Source organism: Polyodon spathula, chromosome 17 (assembly GCF_017654505.1).
Source record: "Polyodon spathula isolate WHYD16114869_AA chromosome 17, ASM1765450v1, whole genome shotgun sequence".
Classification (NCBI taxonomy): Eukaryota; Metazoa; Chordata; class Actinopteri; order Acipenseriformes; family Polyodontidae; genus Polyodon; species Polyodon spathula.
In genome coordinates, this window is record NC_054550.1 from 11,375,633 (window position 1) to 11,394,861 (window position 19,229).

General features: G+C 43.3%; 1 protein-coding gene across 1 annotated transcript; it reads left to right on the plus strand.

The window, feature by feature from the left end:
• The first annotated feature begins 1,066 nt into the window (after positions 1-1,066).
• On the plus strand, positions 1,067-18,252 carry LOC121330180 (interferon regulatory factor 3-like). The gene is made up of 9 exons (XM_041276509.1): positions 1,067-1,173; positions 2,908-3,067; positions 3,842-4,010; positions 4,910-5,037; positions 5,607-5,661; positions 6,693-6,830; positions 8,017-8,400; positions 15,393-15,508; positions 16,582-18,252. The coding sequence occupies exons 1-9, from the start codon at positions 1,166-1,168 to the stop codon at positions 16,735-16,737; spliced, it is 1,314 nt and encodes a 437-aa protein (XP_041132443.1). The 5' UTR covers positions 1,067-1,165; the 3' UTR covers positions 16,738-18,252.
• Positions 18,253-19,229: the final 977 nt, after the last annotated feature.

Sequence of the window (19,229 nt, forward strand, 5' to 3'; positions counted from 1 at the left end):
CAGCTCTCACACTGTGTATCAACTACACAAAGCCTTGTGTAGTGAGAGTGTAATGGCCCCTCGCTAATCCCTGAAGAGGGGTCGAAACCAGCTCTAGCCAGAAAACTGACGTGGGAATAAAGCGAGAGCAGTGTTATCAATGCTGGAGAGCGTGATTACCGTGGATTTTTAATTTATTTGAAAAACCAAATAAATCAGCCAAATTCGTAACGCTAAGGCAGAAGCAATTTACGACCTGTCTCAGCGAGATGAGAGAGAAAATGGTGATGTGCTACAGTGAGGATGTCCCTCTTCAACAGGAGATAGGCAGGATTTCCCCCTCACAGCAGGGCCCTGAAAGGGCAGCTTTTGTATATTTGCTCAGAGATTGACTGGTCAGAGAGGCTCTTCCCATTCGGTAATGGTTGTCATTCAAATTTAACTTTCTCTTGATGTAGCTTCGACAACCCAGAAAGAGTCCTACAAACTCCAATATTATATATATATATATATATATATATATATATATATATATATATATATATAATACTTTCTTGTATAGAATTATCTAGAAATTAGATCAAATCAAATATGAAGAACAAAAAAAAAAAATGCCTTTGGGTTCCCCTTTAAGAACAATAGTGTATACTTTTTTAAAGTTTACAAAATAATATTTACTTTAAGTATAAAGAGGCCGAGTGGATATTACTAAAATATGAAAGCAATACCAACTGGGTGAAAACAGTTTATTATTTTTCTCCCATTTACAAAATAGGCTAGCTTTTACCAATTACATAAAAAAGCGACGCCAGCACTGAATCTGTGTATTTGGGAGGGAGTCAGTTATACAGGACAGCATCACACAGCTACAATAGGCGCAGCGCTAGCCTTAAGTTTCAGTTTTCATGTTCCACGTGATTTCTCAGAAAGGAAGTGGGAAGGAGAATTATACGTTTATATCAAAAACAAAGAATAGGTATTATGACGAAATATAAACAGACGGGAATTAACGAATTGAGAACAAATGTTCAGAGTAACGCCTCCCAACGGGGACATAACAGAGGGGGGAGGGGGGGCTGACGTCATTACTATATTAAGATCCGATTCGTGTATAACTTTCTGTGAAAAGTATTGCTGTTGCTGTGAATGGTGCTGGAAAGTATATTGTTACAAAACACAGACGGAAATGCAAAGGTAAAAGTTGTTGTTTTTCTTAATAATGTAGATTTGCACAAGTGATATTTCAGTGTACACCTTACTACTTACAGCGTATGTGCGGTTTGCTAACAGTGTTGCTCATATCGTTAAATGAATACAATTACACAAGGTTATGATCAGGTTTGAAAACTTGCTGTTCACAAATTGCATGATTACGGTAGAAAATAATATACAGTGGATGCATATTCGTAACAGCAAAATGCAAATGTAGTTGAAGTTAATATCGTAGTTTTTTGACTGCAATTGTTTGTATATAAAATAAGATCATTGTAGAAATAGATGTTATGCAACATATTTGTGCATATCTAGGTATGGACGTAACTGTAATTTAGCATTTATGAGGAGGTTATGTTTACTGTAATGGCAAATACTGTATATATTTATTAAGTATGATGGTATGTGAATCAATGCATGATTAATTTTTTTTTTTTTTTTTTTTGTATAATTGTAGTCATCAATGTTAAACGTATATTAATATCTGGGTCACAAGAACCAGTGTAATCTACTGGAATCAACCTTAGTTTATTTAAGTACTAGTAGTACACATAAAAGATTGCTTCCAGTAATTTTTAACATTAGTGAAGTACAAAGAGTAATATTATGGGTAGTTATGTTAAAAAAAAAAAAAAAAAAAAAAGTCACTACTGGCAACAACAAAATCAGCTGCCGTAAAAAAATATTTAGTTATTAGATAATCTTAATGGAATGCTACTACTGTACAGTACTACGTAAAAGCTGTCTGTCCTTTCTGGGGTCCTTATCATTTTTCTAGTAAGGGTCTGTCCCAGCCGTGACAATAGCCTCGCTGTTAGCACATCATGCAATGCTATATCTACAAATCATTTTGTTTCAGAGTTCTGTTGTAGTGTGTTGCTTTTAATGCGCAATCGGTAGGTAGGTCTCTCTCTCTGTGTGTGTGTGTGTGTGTGTGTGTGTGTGTGTGTGTGTGTGTGTGTGTGTTCTTTGAACAGTGGTAAGCTTAAGTAAGATTGAGTAAGTAGAGTGGTTCCCTGAAATTTATCACAAAACCTACCCAGTTGACGACAGCTTGTAATCATCCCCCACAAGTAAACATGTTATCACGCGCAAAGTTACTACACTTGGAGGTCAAGCAACGCGTAAATTTAGTAAGTGGTTATAAAGTGGTTTTTGTTTTATTACCGTACACCTCAACAGTCAATATTAATTTCAAACATAATGTGACTGTAGTCAAGTTCCGCAACAAGTACAAGTGTAAACAATGTAAATTATGCTTTCGAATAATCCAGTCCAACCAGATATTTAGGAAACGAATCCCCCCCCCCAAACACCCAGCTTCACAAGCAGACCAGCTCACTTTCTGCAGGACCCAAGTCCCCTTATAAAAAAACAAAACAAAAAACAAGTCATGAGTGTATGAGTCTAGAATTGTTATACTTCCTGCTTCATAAAAAAAAAAGTTTACTTAAGTTTATTTACATGAACCCGATCGATCAGCAGAATAAATGGAGGCCAAGTGATAATATTTCTAGTGCTAATATGAGGTAAGAAATGGATTTCAGGAACTCTGGAGTTTGCACTCCTTTCTCGCAAACTTAAGCAGATGTTTTTGTGTTGTCGTTTGAAATGACAAAATAACAAATAAAGAATCATCAAACCTGAGAATTTTGTTCAAGGCTTAAATATCTTTCTTAGTGACTGGAAGGCCACATTTTTTTTTTTTCTCTAAAGCACTGCTTACCAAAAGCCACAGTTCAGCAAGTGGCTGATAGAGCAAATTAACAGTGGACAGTACCCAGGGCTGGAGTGGGTGGACAGAGACTGTTTCCGCATCCCTTGGAAACACAACTCCAGGAAAGACTGCAATGATGATGACTGTATGATATTCAAGGTAACTCATTTTTATTAGAGTATTTAAAATATTTACTGGAGTTGAAGCTTATAGTGGAAAACTCAATACATCATCCATTTAGTTAGATGTCACAACAAGAAGAATGGGGGGGGGGGGGTAAAGCATTTCATATCTTAAAGTAATTGTAGTTAACTAAATAAATCCCAATATTTCTCCTCCATGCATATCCATTCATCTCAAATGTGCAGTTTTGATATCTGGTACTACAGAAGGTTAAGAAATCTGTGTTTACAAGCCATGTTTTTGGACTGTCTTGGACTTCCTGGGTCATTTCACTTGGAGAGCAAACTGTCTCCACCCCTTCTCTGGCTTCTTTCCTGTCAACCAATCTGATGCTTCCCTTATTAACTGATATTCTTTGTCAGTAACAACATGCTATGACCCAGAAGACAGAGCTGAAGAGAAATGAGCCGGGAAGTGTACTCGGATAACCCATAATAATGTATATGTGCTAGTGCATGTTTCATTCAAGACTGCACATTTAAAAACCTATGAGGCTAATGGAAGTGCAGAATTTCTATTTATGGAATTATTTTGTGGTCGACAGGCATAGGACGGAAGAGACCCTTTTTAACACAGTGGTGAGGGTATGGAATGTGTTACTGAACAGAATGGCCTGCTCTCATTCATAAATGTTCATTTGTTTCTTATGGTAACAGCTAATTATTGTGTGAGGTTAAAAAGCCACATAAAAATGACTGGTATATTGTCCTTGTCGTTGTTCTATAGTTCTACCTGTTTTCTTTTTTGCAGGCTTGGGCTATAGCCAGTGAGAAATTTCATGAAAATCAAAATGACAAAGCCAAATGGAAAACTAACTTCCGCGGTGCCTTAAACAGCCTGAAGAATTTCATAAAGATACAAGACAAGTCAAAAGAGTTGGATGATCCACACAAAGTCTACCAGATTGTAGAAATGCCAAGTAAGTAGGGTTGCTCTGGCTTCTCCGAACCTCTATGTCCGTTGGATACAGGGGGCAAAGGGACCTCCACCAAGAAAAAATGTGACCTTGCTGTTAAAGATCATAGTTTAAAAGCTGACCTGCCACTTTCCACCTGTTTTAGAATGTGTGGGTTCTGTTTAACAGCTGATGTAGCCTAGGACTGTGGTCATTGTAGTCTTAAAATCTTAAATATTATTCCCTTTAAACCTTAATTAATAGTTGTTAAGCCATAACTGAATACCAGATTGTTTAAATTAGCGCCACACTACTAGAAACGAATTAATAAACCGAATTTGGCGATTAGAGCCAGATCGAAATGCAGGTTCAGATAGGATTAGGTGAGATCAATGAACATCGTTCGTTAACATCTAGATATGCGGGTAAAAAGAAACAACTTCCTTTGGTAATTAGTGTTTGGTTAAAACAAATCGGCTCAAAATATGTTTAAAGGGACATCACGTGATCAAAAATAAAACCCGAAAACTAGAAGTCCTAGTTATATTATTTGTGTAAATAATATGATGACCTAAACATGTCATGTAAAGGATTCAGCCATTTAAAGGTGCGATAGCTACAAAAGTCGTAAAGATTTGCGGCTGATATTTAAGTGATCTTAATGATTTCTGTTGATTATTCCCTTATACTCGTTTAGGAAAGTGGTTGCTCATTTCACCTCGAGTAACAGCCGTGGCTCTCAATATGTTATGAAAAGTCAAGTAGTAATCGCTGGATCACATGATTTATATTTTTTTTCCCCCATTGCTGGTAGTGCTCTGTAGGTTCACTTGTTTGCAAACAAGGTTTCTCATCCATCAAACACTGGGAAACACTTCAAAATACAAACACTTCTTTATATTGTGCCTTCGCTTTCTCTCCAGCTAACTCGGTGAGCGCCATTAAAGAGGATGAGACTGCACAGCAATATGTCAACCCCCAGCCTTCCCCAGCTCCTATCATATACCAGAACCAGCTTATACCACAGTACCGACAACCCATGGATGTGCAGGTATTTCACAGCTCTGTGTAGCCTAGCCAGAGAATGACATGTAGTGTGGTAGGTGAAGCTGAATAGTAGGTCCTGGCAGCTGTATTTACATTAGTTTCAACAACTTAGACTACAGCCTATTTAAAACGTATCCAGGCTTTAAAACAATCCTAAACTGTCGCTGGCATTTTCTAAGTTCCTTTATGATTTGGTTGTAGAACGTTTATTTTCACAAGGCAGGCAAAATCAGCAGAGCCAGTTTCTTGCTGTGCTACAGTGGCCTCTCCAGGGGAGGCGGTTGCTGAGAGCAGACACATTGCAGGGATGGGCTTGTTGGTCCGGGGCTGGTAGTTCACGACTGCTGTAGAGCTCTTGAATTGCCAAAAGGCAATTGGCTTCGTCTTGGGATCCGAGAACGCCCACTGACCATCAGTTCTGTTGTGGAGATTGCTTCGGTGAGGGAATATAATTGAACATCCTAAATTTGAAAGAAGAATGGGGTTAAAATAACAGGACCCATTCATTTAGAATATACAGTGGTTTAGGGGTGTCTGATTTAAATGTTTTTTGTTTTTGTTTTTTACACACAGCAAGAATTGTTGAACAAGCAGCTGCACACACTGAATATTGGAAATCAGTACCCAGGTATAGTGAGTTTTTAGTTTAATACAATATTTTTTGGCTTTGACATAGTGAAATGTTTCAACTCTTTCCACATATTCTCAATTGAATTGAGGCCCGGGCTTTGATTGGGCCACTCCAGGACATTGACCTTTTTGTAAGCCACTCCAGTGTGTCTTTGGCTGTATGTTTGGGCTCATTGTCCTGCTGGAAGATTAATCTTCTCCCAAGTCCCAGGTCTCTTGCAGATTAATTTTATTAATTTAGAACAATTTGTAGATTTTTATTTTTCACTTTGACATTATGGACTTTGTGTTGATCAGTGGCAAAAACCCCTAATTAAATCCATTTTGATTCCATGTGGTAACACAAGAAAATTTGGAAAATCCAAGGGAGGTGATTACTTTTGCGAGCCACTGTATTTCTGAGCCTTTTTAACACACACATTAGCCAGACTACAGTAGGCAGAAGAGGCCCAACTACCCATACAGTTCTCAATCTTGAGATATTGTGCTAGAAACCATCAGGGTTCTCCAACTGGACATATCTAAACTGGCGGGAAGTCACAAAGGGGGCTGGGTAAACATGTTTTTAAAGGATACCATCCCAGGGAAAAAGTAATGTACTTAATGTTACAAAAAAATATTTTCTGGGTTCAGTGTTTAGTATTGCAGCGTTTGTATTTATAGCATATTGCTGACTCAAACTTCATAGGTAATAAATCAACTGGAGAATACTTCTCAACTCAAATGTGTGCCAGGAGAAACAGAATGTATGTTCTAAGGATCACAGTGTATCTAGGTCACACTCCCTCCTGCAACAATACTGGATTTGTGTTCCCACAGTTTTTTTCTCATTTCATTCAGAGCACCAGCACTCTGCAGGAGCATGTTGGTAGCAGTGCCGCTGATTTAAGACCATGTAGAGTCCCTTTAAAAAAGTGGAAGGAAAATGTGCCTTCAGTGAACCAGCCTATTGAATGGCACTCGTGGGCGGTGATAAATCAAACGGGGTAAACTAACAGCATGTGGTTTCTTTGTTTCTGTGTTCCATAGACGACTCGCAGTGGGATCAGCTACCAACCTATGGCATGCCAATTGAGGAGTATCCCATTGAGCCTGTACCCTATGCACAAGATCAAGTCTCTCAAAATGCAATTCCAAATCATATCCCAGAACCGCCATACAATGCCGGTAAGCTAACTACTTTCCAATCCTGCTGTCCAGACAGTCACTACTGCCGAACTTTAGCAACAATCATTGCCAAACTGCTGAACCCTGGAGGCGAGTCCAGCCTGGCAAGCCTCTGTCTGGCCTATCAAGCACCTAACCAGTAGGGGTCGCTCCAGACAGTTCATATCAGCTATGGAAATTAAATGCAAATGCAGCTCTCCTCATCCAAGATCACCAAAGTGCCATGTATAGGATTTGAACCAGGGGCTTGTTCATTCAGGACTTAGTTTTTTACTCTGTTGTAGTGCTTTTATTCCAGTAGGTGAGCCACTGGGAATGCATTTTTAGATTTATCTGATCCAAACAGGCCCCCTTGTTTACACTCATAACGGTGTATTACATTGCTCTTAACATGGGTGCATTTAAATACTGTCACTGAATTAATATAATTTTGTACAGTACTAAGGTTATATCAAACATTTAGCAGTGCTTGTAAGACTCTTGGTGCATTTCTTTCTTTAACAATATGTCAGAGTATCCTATTTAGTGATTTTAAAGGGCAGTTTTTAGATGTATGTCACTGTGTGTTTTATGAATACAAACACTGATTAGAATTGAATGCATCCTAGTGTTTTCTAGTCATCCATACTGTATGTGGCCATGTCCATGAACAAATATACCAACAATATACCATGCATTAGGCTTGAAAAATAACAGCAGGACATACTGAAAGCAAACCCCTTACACCTAAACCTTAATCCAACAACAAAGCAAGCTTTGTGTCCAGGTCAAAGAGATCTGTAATCTCACAGGTTTCCTACTTCAATAAATTATATTACTATAGTGGAACTCCGTTTATCCACGCACTTGGGGACATAGGTCCATGGATGTGTGAAGTCCGCGGATAAATGAGGTGTCATTGCATGTGACAAGAATGCATGAATATAATACAGGAACTAGTAATGTAAACCAAATTGGCGTTTACTAGCGATGTATCCAATACAGTAGATTACAAAGACAGAAGAATGTTTTAAAATTGGTTTACTTTGACAGTAATACTCCAAGCAAAATGCCACCAGAGGGTGTTCAGTAATGTCAACATTTTAAATAGAATTTAAAACCGGTCAAAACCACAATAGCCCAGAGGTCCAGAACTGAACAGAAGGGGGTTTTATGTTACTGACAAACTTGTTTTCTTTGAATATAGAAAATGAACCCCTCCTGCCTGATTTGAATGATTTGGAGATTACCATCTACTACCGGAAGCAGACAGTGCTGTTCGCACAGCTACGAGGCCCCAAAGTACAGTTCCACTACAACAAGGAGGACCCCTGCCTGGGCCCAGACGGACTTGTGTGCTTCCCTGGGACAGAGCAGCTCATGGACCACAGGCAGATTAAGTATACCCAGAAGCTCCTCAACAGCATCCAGAGAGGCCTGCTCCTAGAGGTCAAACCGAGGGGCATCTACGGGACACGGCTGGATAAATGCCACGTGTACACAGCCCACAACGTGCCTGTGATCGAGGAGCCAAGCAAGTTACCCAACAACAGGGAGGTGGAGCTTCTGAGCTTCCAAAAATATATAAAAGGTAAGGCTATTGTCATTGTGATTCATTCTGATGAATGTATTGATTGATTGATTAATTGTTTTATTTCCTTGGTCTAAGCACTGCATTATTTGTGGTGTTATGAACACAGTAAACACTTGGGTTAAATTTGGAAGTAAAAATATGATACATTTTGTGATGCAGTAAATCTAGAGAGATGCACATTTTACTGCCTGGCCACTTTCTTAGGACCTCCAGCTAATGTAGATTTGGCAACTGTTTGCCCAGGTCACAGCCTTGACACGTTCACAAGGTGCTGGAAGGTTCCTGGAGAGATTAACGATTAAGTAGCACTGTTCCAAAAAAATATATAGTTACACATCCCCACGTGTTGCTACAACTGTTTTAATAATGTATCTGTAATTTCTTTTCATTGTTACCATATTAACAACTTTTTACACTTGTAACTTTAAAGTCTGTGTAACAGGGAGAGATCTGTGCTGACTCTGCTGGCGTGTTCACGGGCTGCAGGAAGAGGGCGGCAGTCGCCCAACAACCGCCTGTGAGTCATGGCAGTGACACGGGGAGGTGGGAAAGTGTGAGTGTGGACTTTCCCCCTCTCTGAATGGCCGAGAGGCGGGTCTTGGGTGATTGTCGGTCCTATAAAGTAACGCTCTGTTGTTTCCTCAGGTCTGCCCACTTAGACGCGCTAAGGGTGCGGACCCTTTGATTCAGGACCGGGAATCAGCGAGACAGAGAGAGAGAGCGGGGAACCCTTGGGCAGACCCCGGCGTATTGTGAAAGAGCAGGCGAGATAGCCGAGAGAGTAGGACGGTGATCCGGGTCGTGCGGGTAGCGGCGACCGGGATAACGCTGCCGAGTGCAGCACCTTTTATTTGTAGTTTTATTACTGTTTTATTTTCCCTTGTTCTTTTCGCCTTCTGTTTTCATTATTATTTCTTTGAGCACCTGCGAGTGCATTTGAAGGTCGTGTACCAGCTGTGGTATTTCCGTGGTGCTGTCTATCATCGTTGATAGGCAGCCCACGGTCAACAGTGCCCTCTACCGGAGAGAAAAAAAAATTACAAGGAAAGAAAAGAGCCGGCCTAAAATAAAACTGGGCACCTGTGTGGTGTTTTCCAAATACACCTGTCTGTCTCCTTGTCAGTGAATTACCCACACCCCTTCCACACGTGGTGTCAGAAGTGGGATTCACTGGCACTGCCCCAAGCAGTGCAGCTATAGAAGGAGCAGACGAGCCATGGATGCTACGCAGTTTGCGGCGATGATGGACCTCCTGCGCCAGACGCTCACCGCAGCAGTGCAGGGGGCGGCAAGACCCGCAGCTCCAGACCCCCAGTTGCAACGCCCCACAAAAATGACGGCCGAGGATCGACCTGACGCCTATTTGGAGGTGTTTGAAGCTATGGCGACCTCGGCCGGGTGGGATCCAGCCCGGTGGGCTAGTTACCTGCTTCCTCAGCTCACGGGGGAGGCGCAAGCAGCAGCGAGAACGCTGTCCCCAGAACGGATGATGGATTACCCCACGCTGAAAACCGTCATCCTTAATCGCGTGGGGGCCACACCGGAGGGGTATCGGAAGAAATTCCGAGAGGAGCAGTTTGCGGTAGGGGAGCACCCACGAGCCATCGCCCACCGTCTGAAGGATTACGCACTGGGTTGGTTGAACCCGGAGCTGAACACCAAAGCCAGGGTGGTGGAGATGATCGTGGTGGAGCGCTTCCTGGAATGTCTAGCCCCGGAACCTCGGCTGTGGGTCCAGCGGCAGGCACCAGACACGCTGGACCGGGCGGTCGAACTTGCCGAGCGGTACCAGGCAGCGGAACCAACGCCCGCGAAACTGCCCGGGAGGAGTGCGGCTACTGGATCGTCCCCTCAACTGGCCCCGGAAAGGGCGAAGGGACTGGGGGGAAGGGGTAGTCCAGGATTTGGTCGGGGGGTGTCGGCGGGAGCTCCCGGCCCGGGTACTGGGGCAGGGTGGGGATACCCACGGGCTGCTGCAGTGTCGGACCGGGGTCTCGCGCGGACGCCTTATCGGCGAGCCCCTTTTATGGCTCCTGTGTTTCCCCCTCTTTTCAAAACTTCGGGGAGAGAAACCAGCCCACCGAGGTGTTGGACGTGCAGGGAGGTGGGCCACCTCTCCCGGGACTGCCCCGTGATGGAGTGTGACCTCAGCCGACCAGGTAGGCACGTTCAATTACCTCAGTCACTTCAGCACACGGGTTTTGTTATTCCTGTGACAGTGGATGGTACAAAAACCCAGGCTCTCCTGGACTCAGGGTGTAGTCAGTCTCTGGTACAGGAGAGCCTAATCTCACCGGGGCATAAACGTATATTGGGACGGGTGCATATTAAATGTATTCATGGGGATGTCCGCTCCTATCCCAAGATAAATGTGTGTATGACTATTGGCCAGCAGGTGACGCAGGTGCAGGTAGGATTATGTCCTCGATTGCCGGTACCAGTAGTTCTGGGACGGGACTGTGAGCAGTTTAAAGATTGGTTGGCTGCTCTGACAGCCCCGTCTTCTTTATTGGCTAAGAAAGAGGAAGTAATTGGAGAGATTTTTCCCTTTCGCGATCCAGAATGGTTTTGCCATAGATTTAAACCCCGTAAAACTAAACGGGAGCGTCGGATCGCTAAGAATGAGGGCTGGCAATGGAGGGAGTCGGAGAAGTTTCAGGTGGGGGCGGTTGGTGAAGAGTCCGGGGGGGAGGTCGCGGAGCCAGCGCAGGGGTCTGGCTCGGCTGCCTCTGCTCGGGACCGACCTGACCCCGAGTTGGAAGCCATGGGAGCTGATTTCTTAGCTCGCTCCCGTGACTTCCGACTCGAGCAAGGGCGTGACGACGTGCTGGGCAGGCTCTTTGACCAAGCAGCGGTGGTTAATGGTCGGGTGGTCGAGCCCAGACGCGCCGCCACGTACCCCCACTTTGAAATTGATCGAGACCTACTGTACCGTGTTGATAAATTACCCCAGACCGGTGAAGTGCGTCATCAGTTGCTCATTCCTCAGCCCTTTAAGGAGGATTTGTTGCAGCTGGCTCACGCTATTCCCCTGTCTGGTCATTTGGGAAGGGATAAAACTAAAGCAAGGCTTGTGTCACGGTTCTTCTGGCTGGGGCTGGATGGCGATGTTAAGCGGTTTTGTGAGCGTTGTGGGGAATGTCAGAAGGCCAGCCCTAGAGCCGTTCCACGAGCCCCTCTGGTGCCTTTGCCCCTAGTGGAAGCTCCGTTTGAGCGTATTGGGATGGACATAGTTGGGCCACTAGAAAGGAGTGCGGCAGGATACACCCACCTACTTGTCATTCTGGATTACGCTACGCGTTATCCAGAGGCAATTCCCCTCCGATCTATGTCCGCTAAGTCTGTTGCCAACGAGCTTGTGAAGGTTTTCTCCCGGGTGGGGATTCCCAAAGAGATACTAACCGATCAAGGCACCAATTTTATGTCCCGGCTAATCCGCGGAACATGTAAGCTTTTGGGAATTAAGACCATTAGGACCTCTGTGTTTCATCCTCAGACAGACGGTTTGGTGGAACGCTTTAATAAGACCCTTAAGAACATGTTGCGCAGATTTATTCGTAGTGATGTGCGTTACTGGGACCAGCTGATTCCTCCCCTTCTCTTTGCGATCAGAGAGGTTCCCCAGGCTTCTACGGGGTTTTCACCATTCGAGCTGCTGTATGGGCGGAGACCCCGGGGCGTGCTCGATCTGGTCAGAGAGATGTGGGAGGAGCAGCAGGACAATTCGACCAATACAGTCCGGTATGTGTTGGACCTGCGCAAACGTCTTGAGTCTGTTGGGAAATGGGCGCATGACAATTTGCAGCAGGCGCAGCACAGACAGGAGACACAATATAACCGAGGAGCCCGGTTGCGCACATTTCAGCCGGGGGATAAGGTACTTCTTTTACTACCCAGTTCTGAGTCGAAACTCTTGGCTAAGTGGCAAGGACCCTTTGAGGTTACACGCCAGGTTGGGAAGGTGGACTATGAGATCTGCCAGCCGGAGCGACGGACAGAGAAACACATTTACCATATCAATCTTTTAAAGCCTTGGTTACAGCCAGAGGCGTTGTTAGTGGCGCATGCAGATGACGTCACGGACCTGGGACCTGATCTTTCTGTGTTGGCAAGAAAAGGATCGGTACAGATTGCTGAGAATCTGACACCAACGCAGAAATGTCAGGCTCACGGTCTGGTGGCGGAGTTTCCTGACGTGTTCTCTTCAGTCCCGGGGCAGACTCGAGTAGCCCATCATCACATTGATATTGAGCCGGGGGCGCTAGTTCGCCAGAGGCCGTACCGTATACCTGAGCGTAAAAGACAGGTAATAAAAGCGGAAATTGACGAAATGCTGAGACTGGGGGTAATAGAAGAGTCCCAAAGTGACTGGAACAGTCCGATCGTTTTAGTCGATAAGCCAGACGGGTCAACTCGATTTTGCATTGATTTCAGACGAATCAATGAGAAATCGAAATTTGACGCTTATCCGATGCCCCGAGTAGATGAGTTGCTGGAGCGTCTAGGCACGGCTCATTTTATGACGACACTGGATTTAACGAAGGGGTACTGGCAGATACCCCTGACTCCGGAATCTAGAGAGAGGACGGCGTTTTCGACTCCCTTCGGGTTGTACCAATTCAGGACCATGCCCTTTGGGTTGCACGGAGCACCCGCCACTTTCCAGCGGATGATGGATCGCATCTTGCGGCCCCATCAGCAGTACGCCGCTGCTTACATAGATGACGTGGTTATCCACAGTGAGGATTGGCCGAGTCATCTGTGTAAGGTAGCGGCGGTGCTGCAATCCTTGCGGGAGGCGGGGCTCACTGCTAACCCAAAGAAGTGTGCCATTGGGAAGAGTGAGTCGGAGTATTTGGGGTATCGAGTCGGGGGCGGCCAGATCAGACCGCTAGTTGCTAAGGTGAAAGCCTTGGCTGACTGGCCGGTTCCTACAACCAAAACCCAGGTGCGCTCTTTCTTGGGACTAGCGGGCTATTATAGAAAGTTCATCCCGAGTTTCGCTACGCTCGCTGCTCCCTTGACAGACCTCACCCGGAAGGCTGCCCCAAATACGGTTCAGTGGACGGAGTCGTGCCAGAGGGCCTTTCTCGCCTTGAAGCGGAGGCTGTGTAGTAAGCCAGTACTATGCAGCCCGGATTTTGGTAAGAGGTTCACCCTGCAGACGGATGCGTCAGAGACAGGTCTCGGGGCAGTGTTGTCGCAGGAGGTTCGGGGAAGCGAGCACCCAGTCCTGTATATCAGCAGGAAGCTCCTTCCCCGCGAGAAAAATTATAGCACCATCGAGAAGGAGTGTCTCGCGGTAAAATGGGCAGTCGAGTCACTCCGGTACTACCTCCTGGGGCGACACTTCACCCTGGTTACAGATCATGCCCCCTTAGCATGGCTTCACCGGATGAAAGATAGCAATGCCAGAATCACGCGGTGGTACTTGGCCTTGCAGCCCTATGCCTTCAGGGTAGTCCACCGAGCAGGAAAGCTGCATCAAAACGCAGACTTTTTCTCTCGGGAAGGCATGGGGGTGTAAGATTTTCGAATGAACCGGTGGTGTCATTCTGAGGGGAAGGATATGTAACAGGGAGAGATCTGTGCTGACTCTGCTGGCGTGTTCACAGGCTGCAGGAAGAGGGCGGCAGTCGCCCAACAACCGCCTGTGAGTCATGGCAGTGACACGGGGAGGTGGGAAAGTGTGTGTGTGGACTTTCCCCCTCTCTGAATGGCCGAGAGGCGGGTCTTGGGTGATTGTCGGTCCTATAAATTAACGCTCTGTTGTTTCCTCAGGTCTGCCCACTTAGACGCGCTAAGGGTGCGGACCCTTTGATTCAGGACCGGGAATCAGCGAGACAGAGAGAGAGAGCGGGGAACCCTTGGGCAGACCCCGGCGTATTGTGAAAGAGCAGGCGAGATAGCCGAGAGAGTAGGACGGTGATCCGGGTCGTGCGGGTAGCGGCGACCGGGATAACGCTGCCGAGTGCAGCACCTTTTATTTGTAGTTTTATTACTGTTTTATTTTCCCTTGTTCTTTTCGCCTTCTGTTTTCATTATTATTTCTTTGAGCACCTGCGAGTGCATTTGAAGGTCGTGTACCAGCTGTGGTATTTCCGTGGTGCTGTCTATCATCGTTGATAGGCAGCCCACGGTCAACAGTGCCCTCTACCGGAGAGAAAAAAAAATTACAAGGAAAGAAAAGAGCCGGCCTAAAATAAAACTGGGCACCTGTGTGGTGTTTTCCAAATACACCTGTCTGTCTCCTTGTCAGTGAATTACCCACACCCCTTCCACAGTCTGCTTCAGAGCTCTTTTCAAAATGTCCACTCTAGTGCAGTTGTCTACATAGTCAAACGGGTAACGCAGCAATAACAATCCATTTGGTATGGAACGGAAAAGCCAGAGCACTTATGTTTTTTTTGTTCTTTCTGCAGTGATTTAGAGGACAGATCTCAAACCCCAGTGCACTAGAGCGGTCCTTTTGAAAAGAGCTTTGAAATATACTTTCAAAATTTGAAACAGACTTTAAAGCTATAAGTGTAAAAGGATGTAAACAATGAAAATAAATTGGAGGTTGTAGTTGTAGCCACACATGGGGACTTGTAGCGTTATATTTTTCTGAACCCTGCTACTTACTGTCCAGTATATCACGCTTCCATTTGAACATATAACTGACAAACCCTGGGGGTTCCTAAGAAACTAACCAGTACATTATTTCACCTCTTTGCAATTGTTCACACAGTCCATGATGTAGTGAAAAGGGGTCTGAAGCCACATGTTATCCAGTTGGCATCTCTAAGGATAGGATTTGAAATTCTAATAGTATAGTTTCCAACTGAAGTTTGTATCGCTGAAGTCTCCAATTGGGATCTCCACCAGTAGAAATATACATTGTACTGGATTTCAAGCTCTACCTCGACTAAAGCGTTAACATGAACATGTTTGAATTACATGGTGTGTACTTGGTTTTTTTTTTTTTTTTTTTTTTTTTTTTTTTTTAGATTTAATCGATTTTAAAGAAAACAAGCGCGGTTCTCCAGATTATACAATTTACCTTTGCTTCGGGGAGAAGTTTCCTGACGGGAAACCGAAGGACACAAAATTAATCCTAGTGAAGGTACAGTATAATGAACGTCTGTTTTCATGCATGTGTTTTATAAAAGAGCCCACTACGGATTGAGCTTCAAAAGGCCGCAATACTGGGTACGTTCATGGAGAGTCTTGGACTAGTGTGGGGTTTGAAACTATCTCCAGACCTGCTTTGATGTCTGTACATCTGTCTGTAAGTTTGTCCATATTCTGTAAATCAGAACTGTATTTTAATATACAGTTGAAGCCTGTTATTTCGGACCCCTTCGATCCAAATCACTTTACTAACTGCACTGCAAGTGTGTTCTTGACAAATTCAAAATGGCTGACAAACGAAGGACAGTACTTACCCTAGCTGAAAGATTACTGAATGGTTGGAAAAGGCTGAACACACTGTTCAAGATGCTAAAGAGTATGGTGTGGGAAAGTCAACAATTACCGAGTCAAAACGTTCTCGAGTACAATGGAATCAAGCACCGGCATAGCACTGCGAAGAACTGTGCGCCTCTGTCAAGACAATGCGAGAGAAAACGCTTGTACATGTGGTTCATGCAGGAAAGGGAAAGGGCTCTTTTATTTGCAGGACCAGCACTTGGAGAAGTTGTAAAGCTAGTGATTGATAGCTGTGCAGATTTTTTTTAAAAGACACTGCATTGGCCACCTTTGCTTAGCAGGGGAAAATCTTAGCGGGGATACTAGAGTTAGAACTGTTGAGTCATAAAATGCTTCAGTGTACACTAAGGTACACAGTGTTTGAGGCTATGAGAAGAATGAATACTAATGTTTAAATAAACCTTTACAGTATGATATATGTACATGTATTGCTGTTTTGTAAACTTGCGTTCATCCGAATGTTCCTTCATACAATTTATTTCTATGTCTCCGAAGATGTTCAGATGACCGGGTTTCTACTGTACTGTGATACTAACGTTTGCTTACTTTAGTGAGTCGTAAATACCACCTTTTCATTGCTGTTTCATATGCTGTACTGTTCTGTTGGGGGATGGATGGATGGATGGATGTTACCGACCTACTTGTTTTGTATTTAGAGCTGTCGCAGGGGGTGCCATGTGTCACAGTAACACTCGTTCTCTTTTGCAGGTCGTCCCCCTAGTCTGCCGATTTTGGCATGAAATGGCTCAGAGAGAGGGGGCGTCCTCCTTACAGAGTGACAACATCAGCCTGCAGTTATCCAACAACAGCCTGTATGAATTGATCAATTCCTACTTGTCTGACCTGGAAATGTTTTCTGTTTAAAGTCATATTGGAAATTGAATGGCAAACAAATGTAAAAATTCATTTTTATTGCTCAGCAGACAGCTCTCTTGTTGCTGTCTCTTCCTTTTTCTCTTGTCCTATCCCTTACTCTTATCAGTAAAGCTGCTTTGTAGTAGTGGTGGCCTAGTCTTATATAATAGAGAGTATACTCTACAGTTCCATTTAATGTAACCCTGAACATTGTATGGATTTCATACAATAGTTCATGATTAATAAATAAAAAAAAATACACGTTAAGTATATATACATATTATGAAAATAGAAGTTTTGGCATTGGTGATAACACTATCCAAAATTGTCTCAAGCACATTGCACTAAATATGCATTTGCACTATTATAGAATTTTAAATTGAACTGCAGGGCCAGTATACTTGACCCATAGCATAACTAGAAGAAAACATAAAAGATTTTAAGTATTGATATAAAAAATAATGCAACAGTTTGAACTGCTCTTTTTTAAAAAAAAAAAAAAAATCAGGGGACAACAGCTTAGCCAGTAGAGTACTTGCACCGGAAGCAAAAGGCTCAGGTTCGATTCCTGATTCTGCTGCCACTATATCGTGTAACTATTTCCAGTAGCATTGTTAGTCTATTTCCCAAGTACATACCCTTCTAAATGGTGCTATAGTATGGAAGAATAGTGGTCAGAACACTATAGTTTATTATTAAACCCAAACTTAGAACCCCTATTAGCTAATACCAAACTGGCCGCACTATAGTGTCAAAGAACTATTGCCCTCTAACATCACTCAGCAGTCAATAGTTAAACTAGTCTGACATCATACTGTAGATTTAATAAAACAGTTTTCACCTTCTAGTGGAAAGATCATTCCCCTTGGGTTGAAAAGGTGACCTTTAGTAAGGTTACGACCTCCAGTTATTGTCTGTCTGTTGCTTTTTCAACCCTCTGAGTAGTATTTCACTATATAGTATACTATAGTATTTTGTCTTTTATTATATAAAAGTATAGTGTTTTGACCACTACTATAATACTACTGTATTTTATATAGGCAGATAACCCTGCTATGTGGTAACTTTAAAAGCTAGATTTGAATAAAGCTAGATTCAGATTTGCTTAAATTAGGCATACTGAAAAAGGGAGCTGGACCTCCCACAGTATTTAAACAAATTGTCTTCTTGTGAAGAATTAAAGGATAAGCATTATTTTGTTACATGCCCTGAAAAGGGTACTTTTTTTTTACTTGCTCTAAGAAAAGGACACATTTAATTCTCAACTTGCTGACCAGACATAGGGTTATAAAGTTGTTTTACTGCTATGCCAACTATGGGATTAGCAACCCATGAAGCAATTATTATAATTTTTAATATAGTATGAGGAAGAAAATATTTTCTACTAAGACTATCATATCTCCTACTAGAATAATAGTTTAAATATTTTTTTTTTTTACTTTGACAGTCTTATCTGTGTTTCTTTTCTGCTTTGGTGTATAAGGCTTTTGTTGTAATTATAAAATAAAGATTAATTGCAGGTTATCTTGGTCTTAATTTTATTTATTCTGTACACATTTACAAGGAGACAGTAAATGGATCTAATAGTTAGAAGATTTGTAGAATTAATCAATAAAAAGATCAAAGGGTGACATCACAGAAATATTTTAATTAGGGATGAATCCATGCCATACTGAAGACATATGACTTTCTAAGCCTCTTGGGTATCGAAACTTTGAGTTATTGGCTTAATGTTCGGAAGACCATTGTTCTAGGTTCTACTCAGTTAAGTTCCATTATCAGTGTTGTCCAGTAAAACTTAACCAGATCACTGCCTGTGGCGTGGCAGCCTCCTAGCCCAGATGGTAATGGCAAGGACAGAGACTGACAAAGAAAGCTGCAAGGTTGCACTACACTTTGGCAAATACAATAGCAAACTGGAGGGCGATAAAAAAGCATAAGGGGCAAAAAATGAAATGGCATCAACACTCGCCTATCTGGCATAATAGAGCACTCATGTCAGGTAATCAACCCTTCGTTTCAAACCATGATCTTAAAAAAAGGCATTAACACACTTCGTGACATAGACGATAAGGATGGGCTTATTCGTTTATAGGATTTTACCTCACTTGTCAATTTACCAGGATTATATATCTTGGACTGCACTCTGCTTGCGGGCTTATGGGGTTCCCTGGGGGTCGGAACTTCAAGGGCATCCTATAATAGATTGGGTCTCAGGAACTGCCTCTAGGGGGCTGGATGCTGCGATATACTCACTTCTGCTATTAAAATATGGGGAAAAGATCTAACCGCAGAGGGTTGGCCAATTGATTGGAATAATATATTTAATGTGTCAAAAAATCCTAATCATCAGAAAATTAATTTCAAATTGTGCCACAGGACATACTGGAGGCTTCATAAGAGATACCGTGTGGGAATCCCCTCAGATACACTGTGTAACCTCTGTTCTCTTAAAAAACCTGGCACCTTAATGCACATGCTCTGGCAATGTCCTGAGGTTA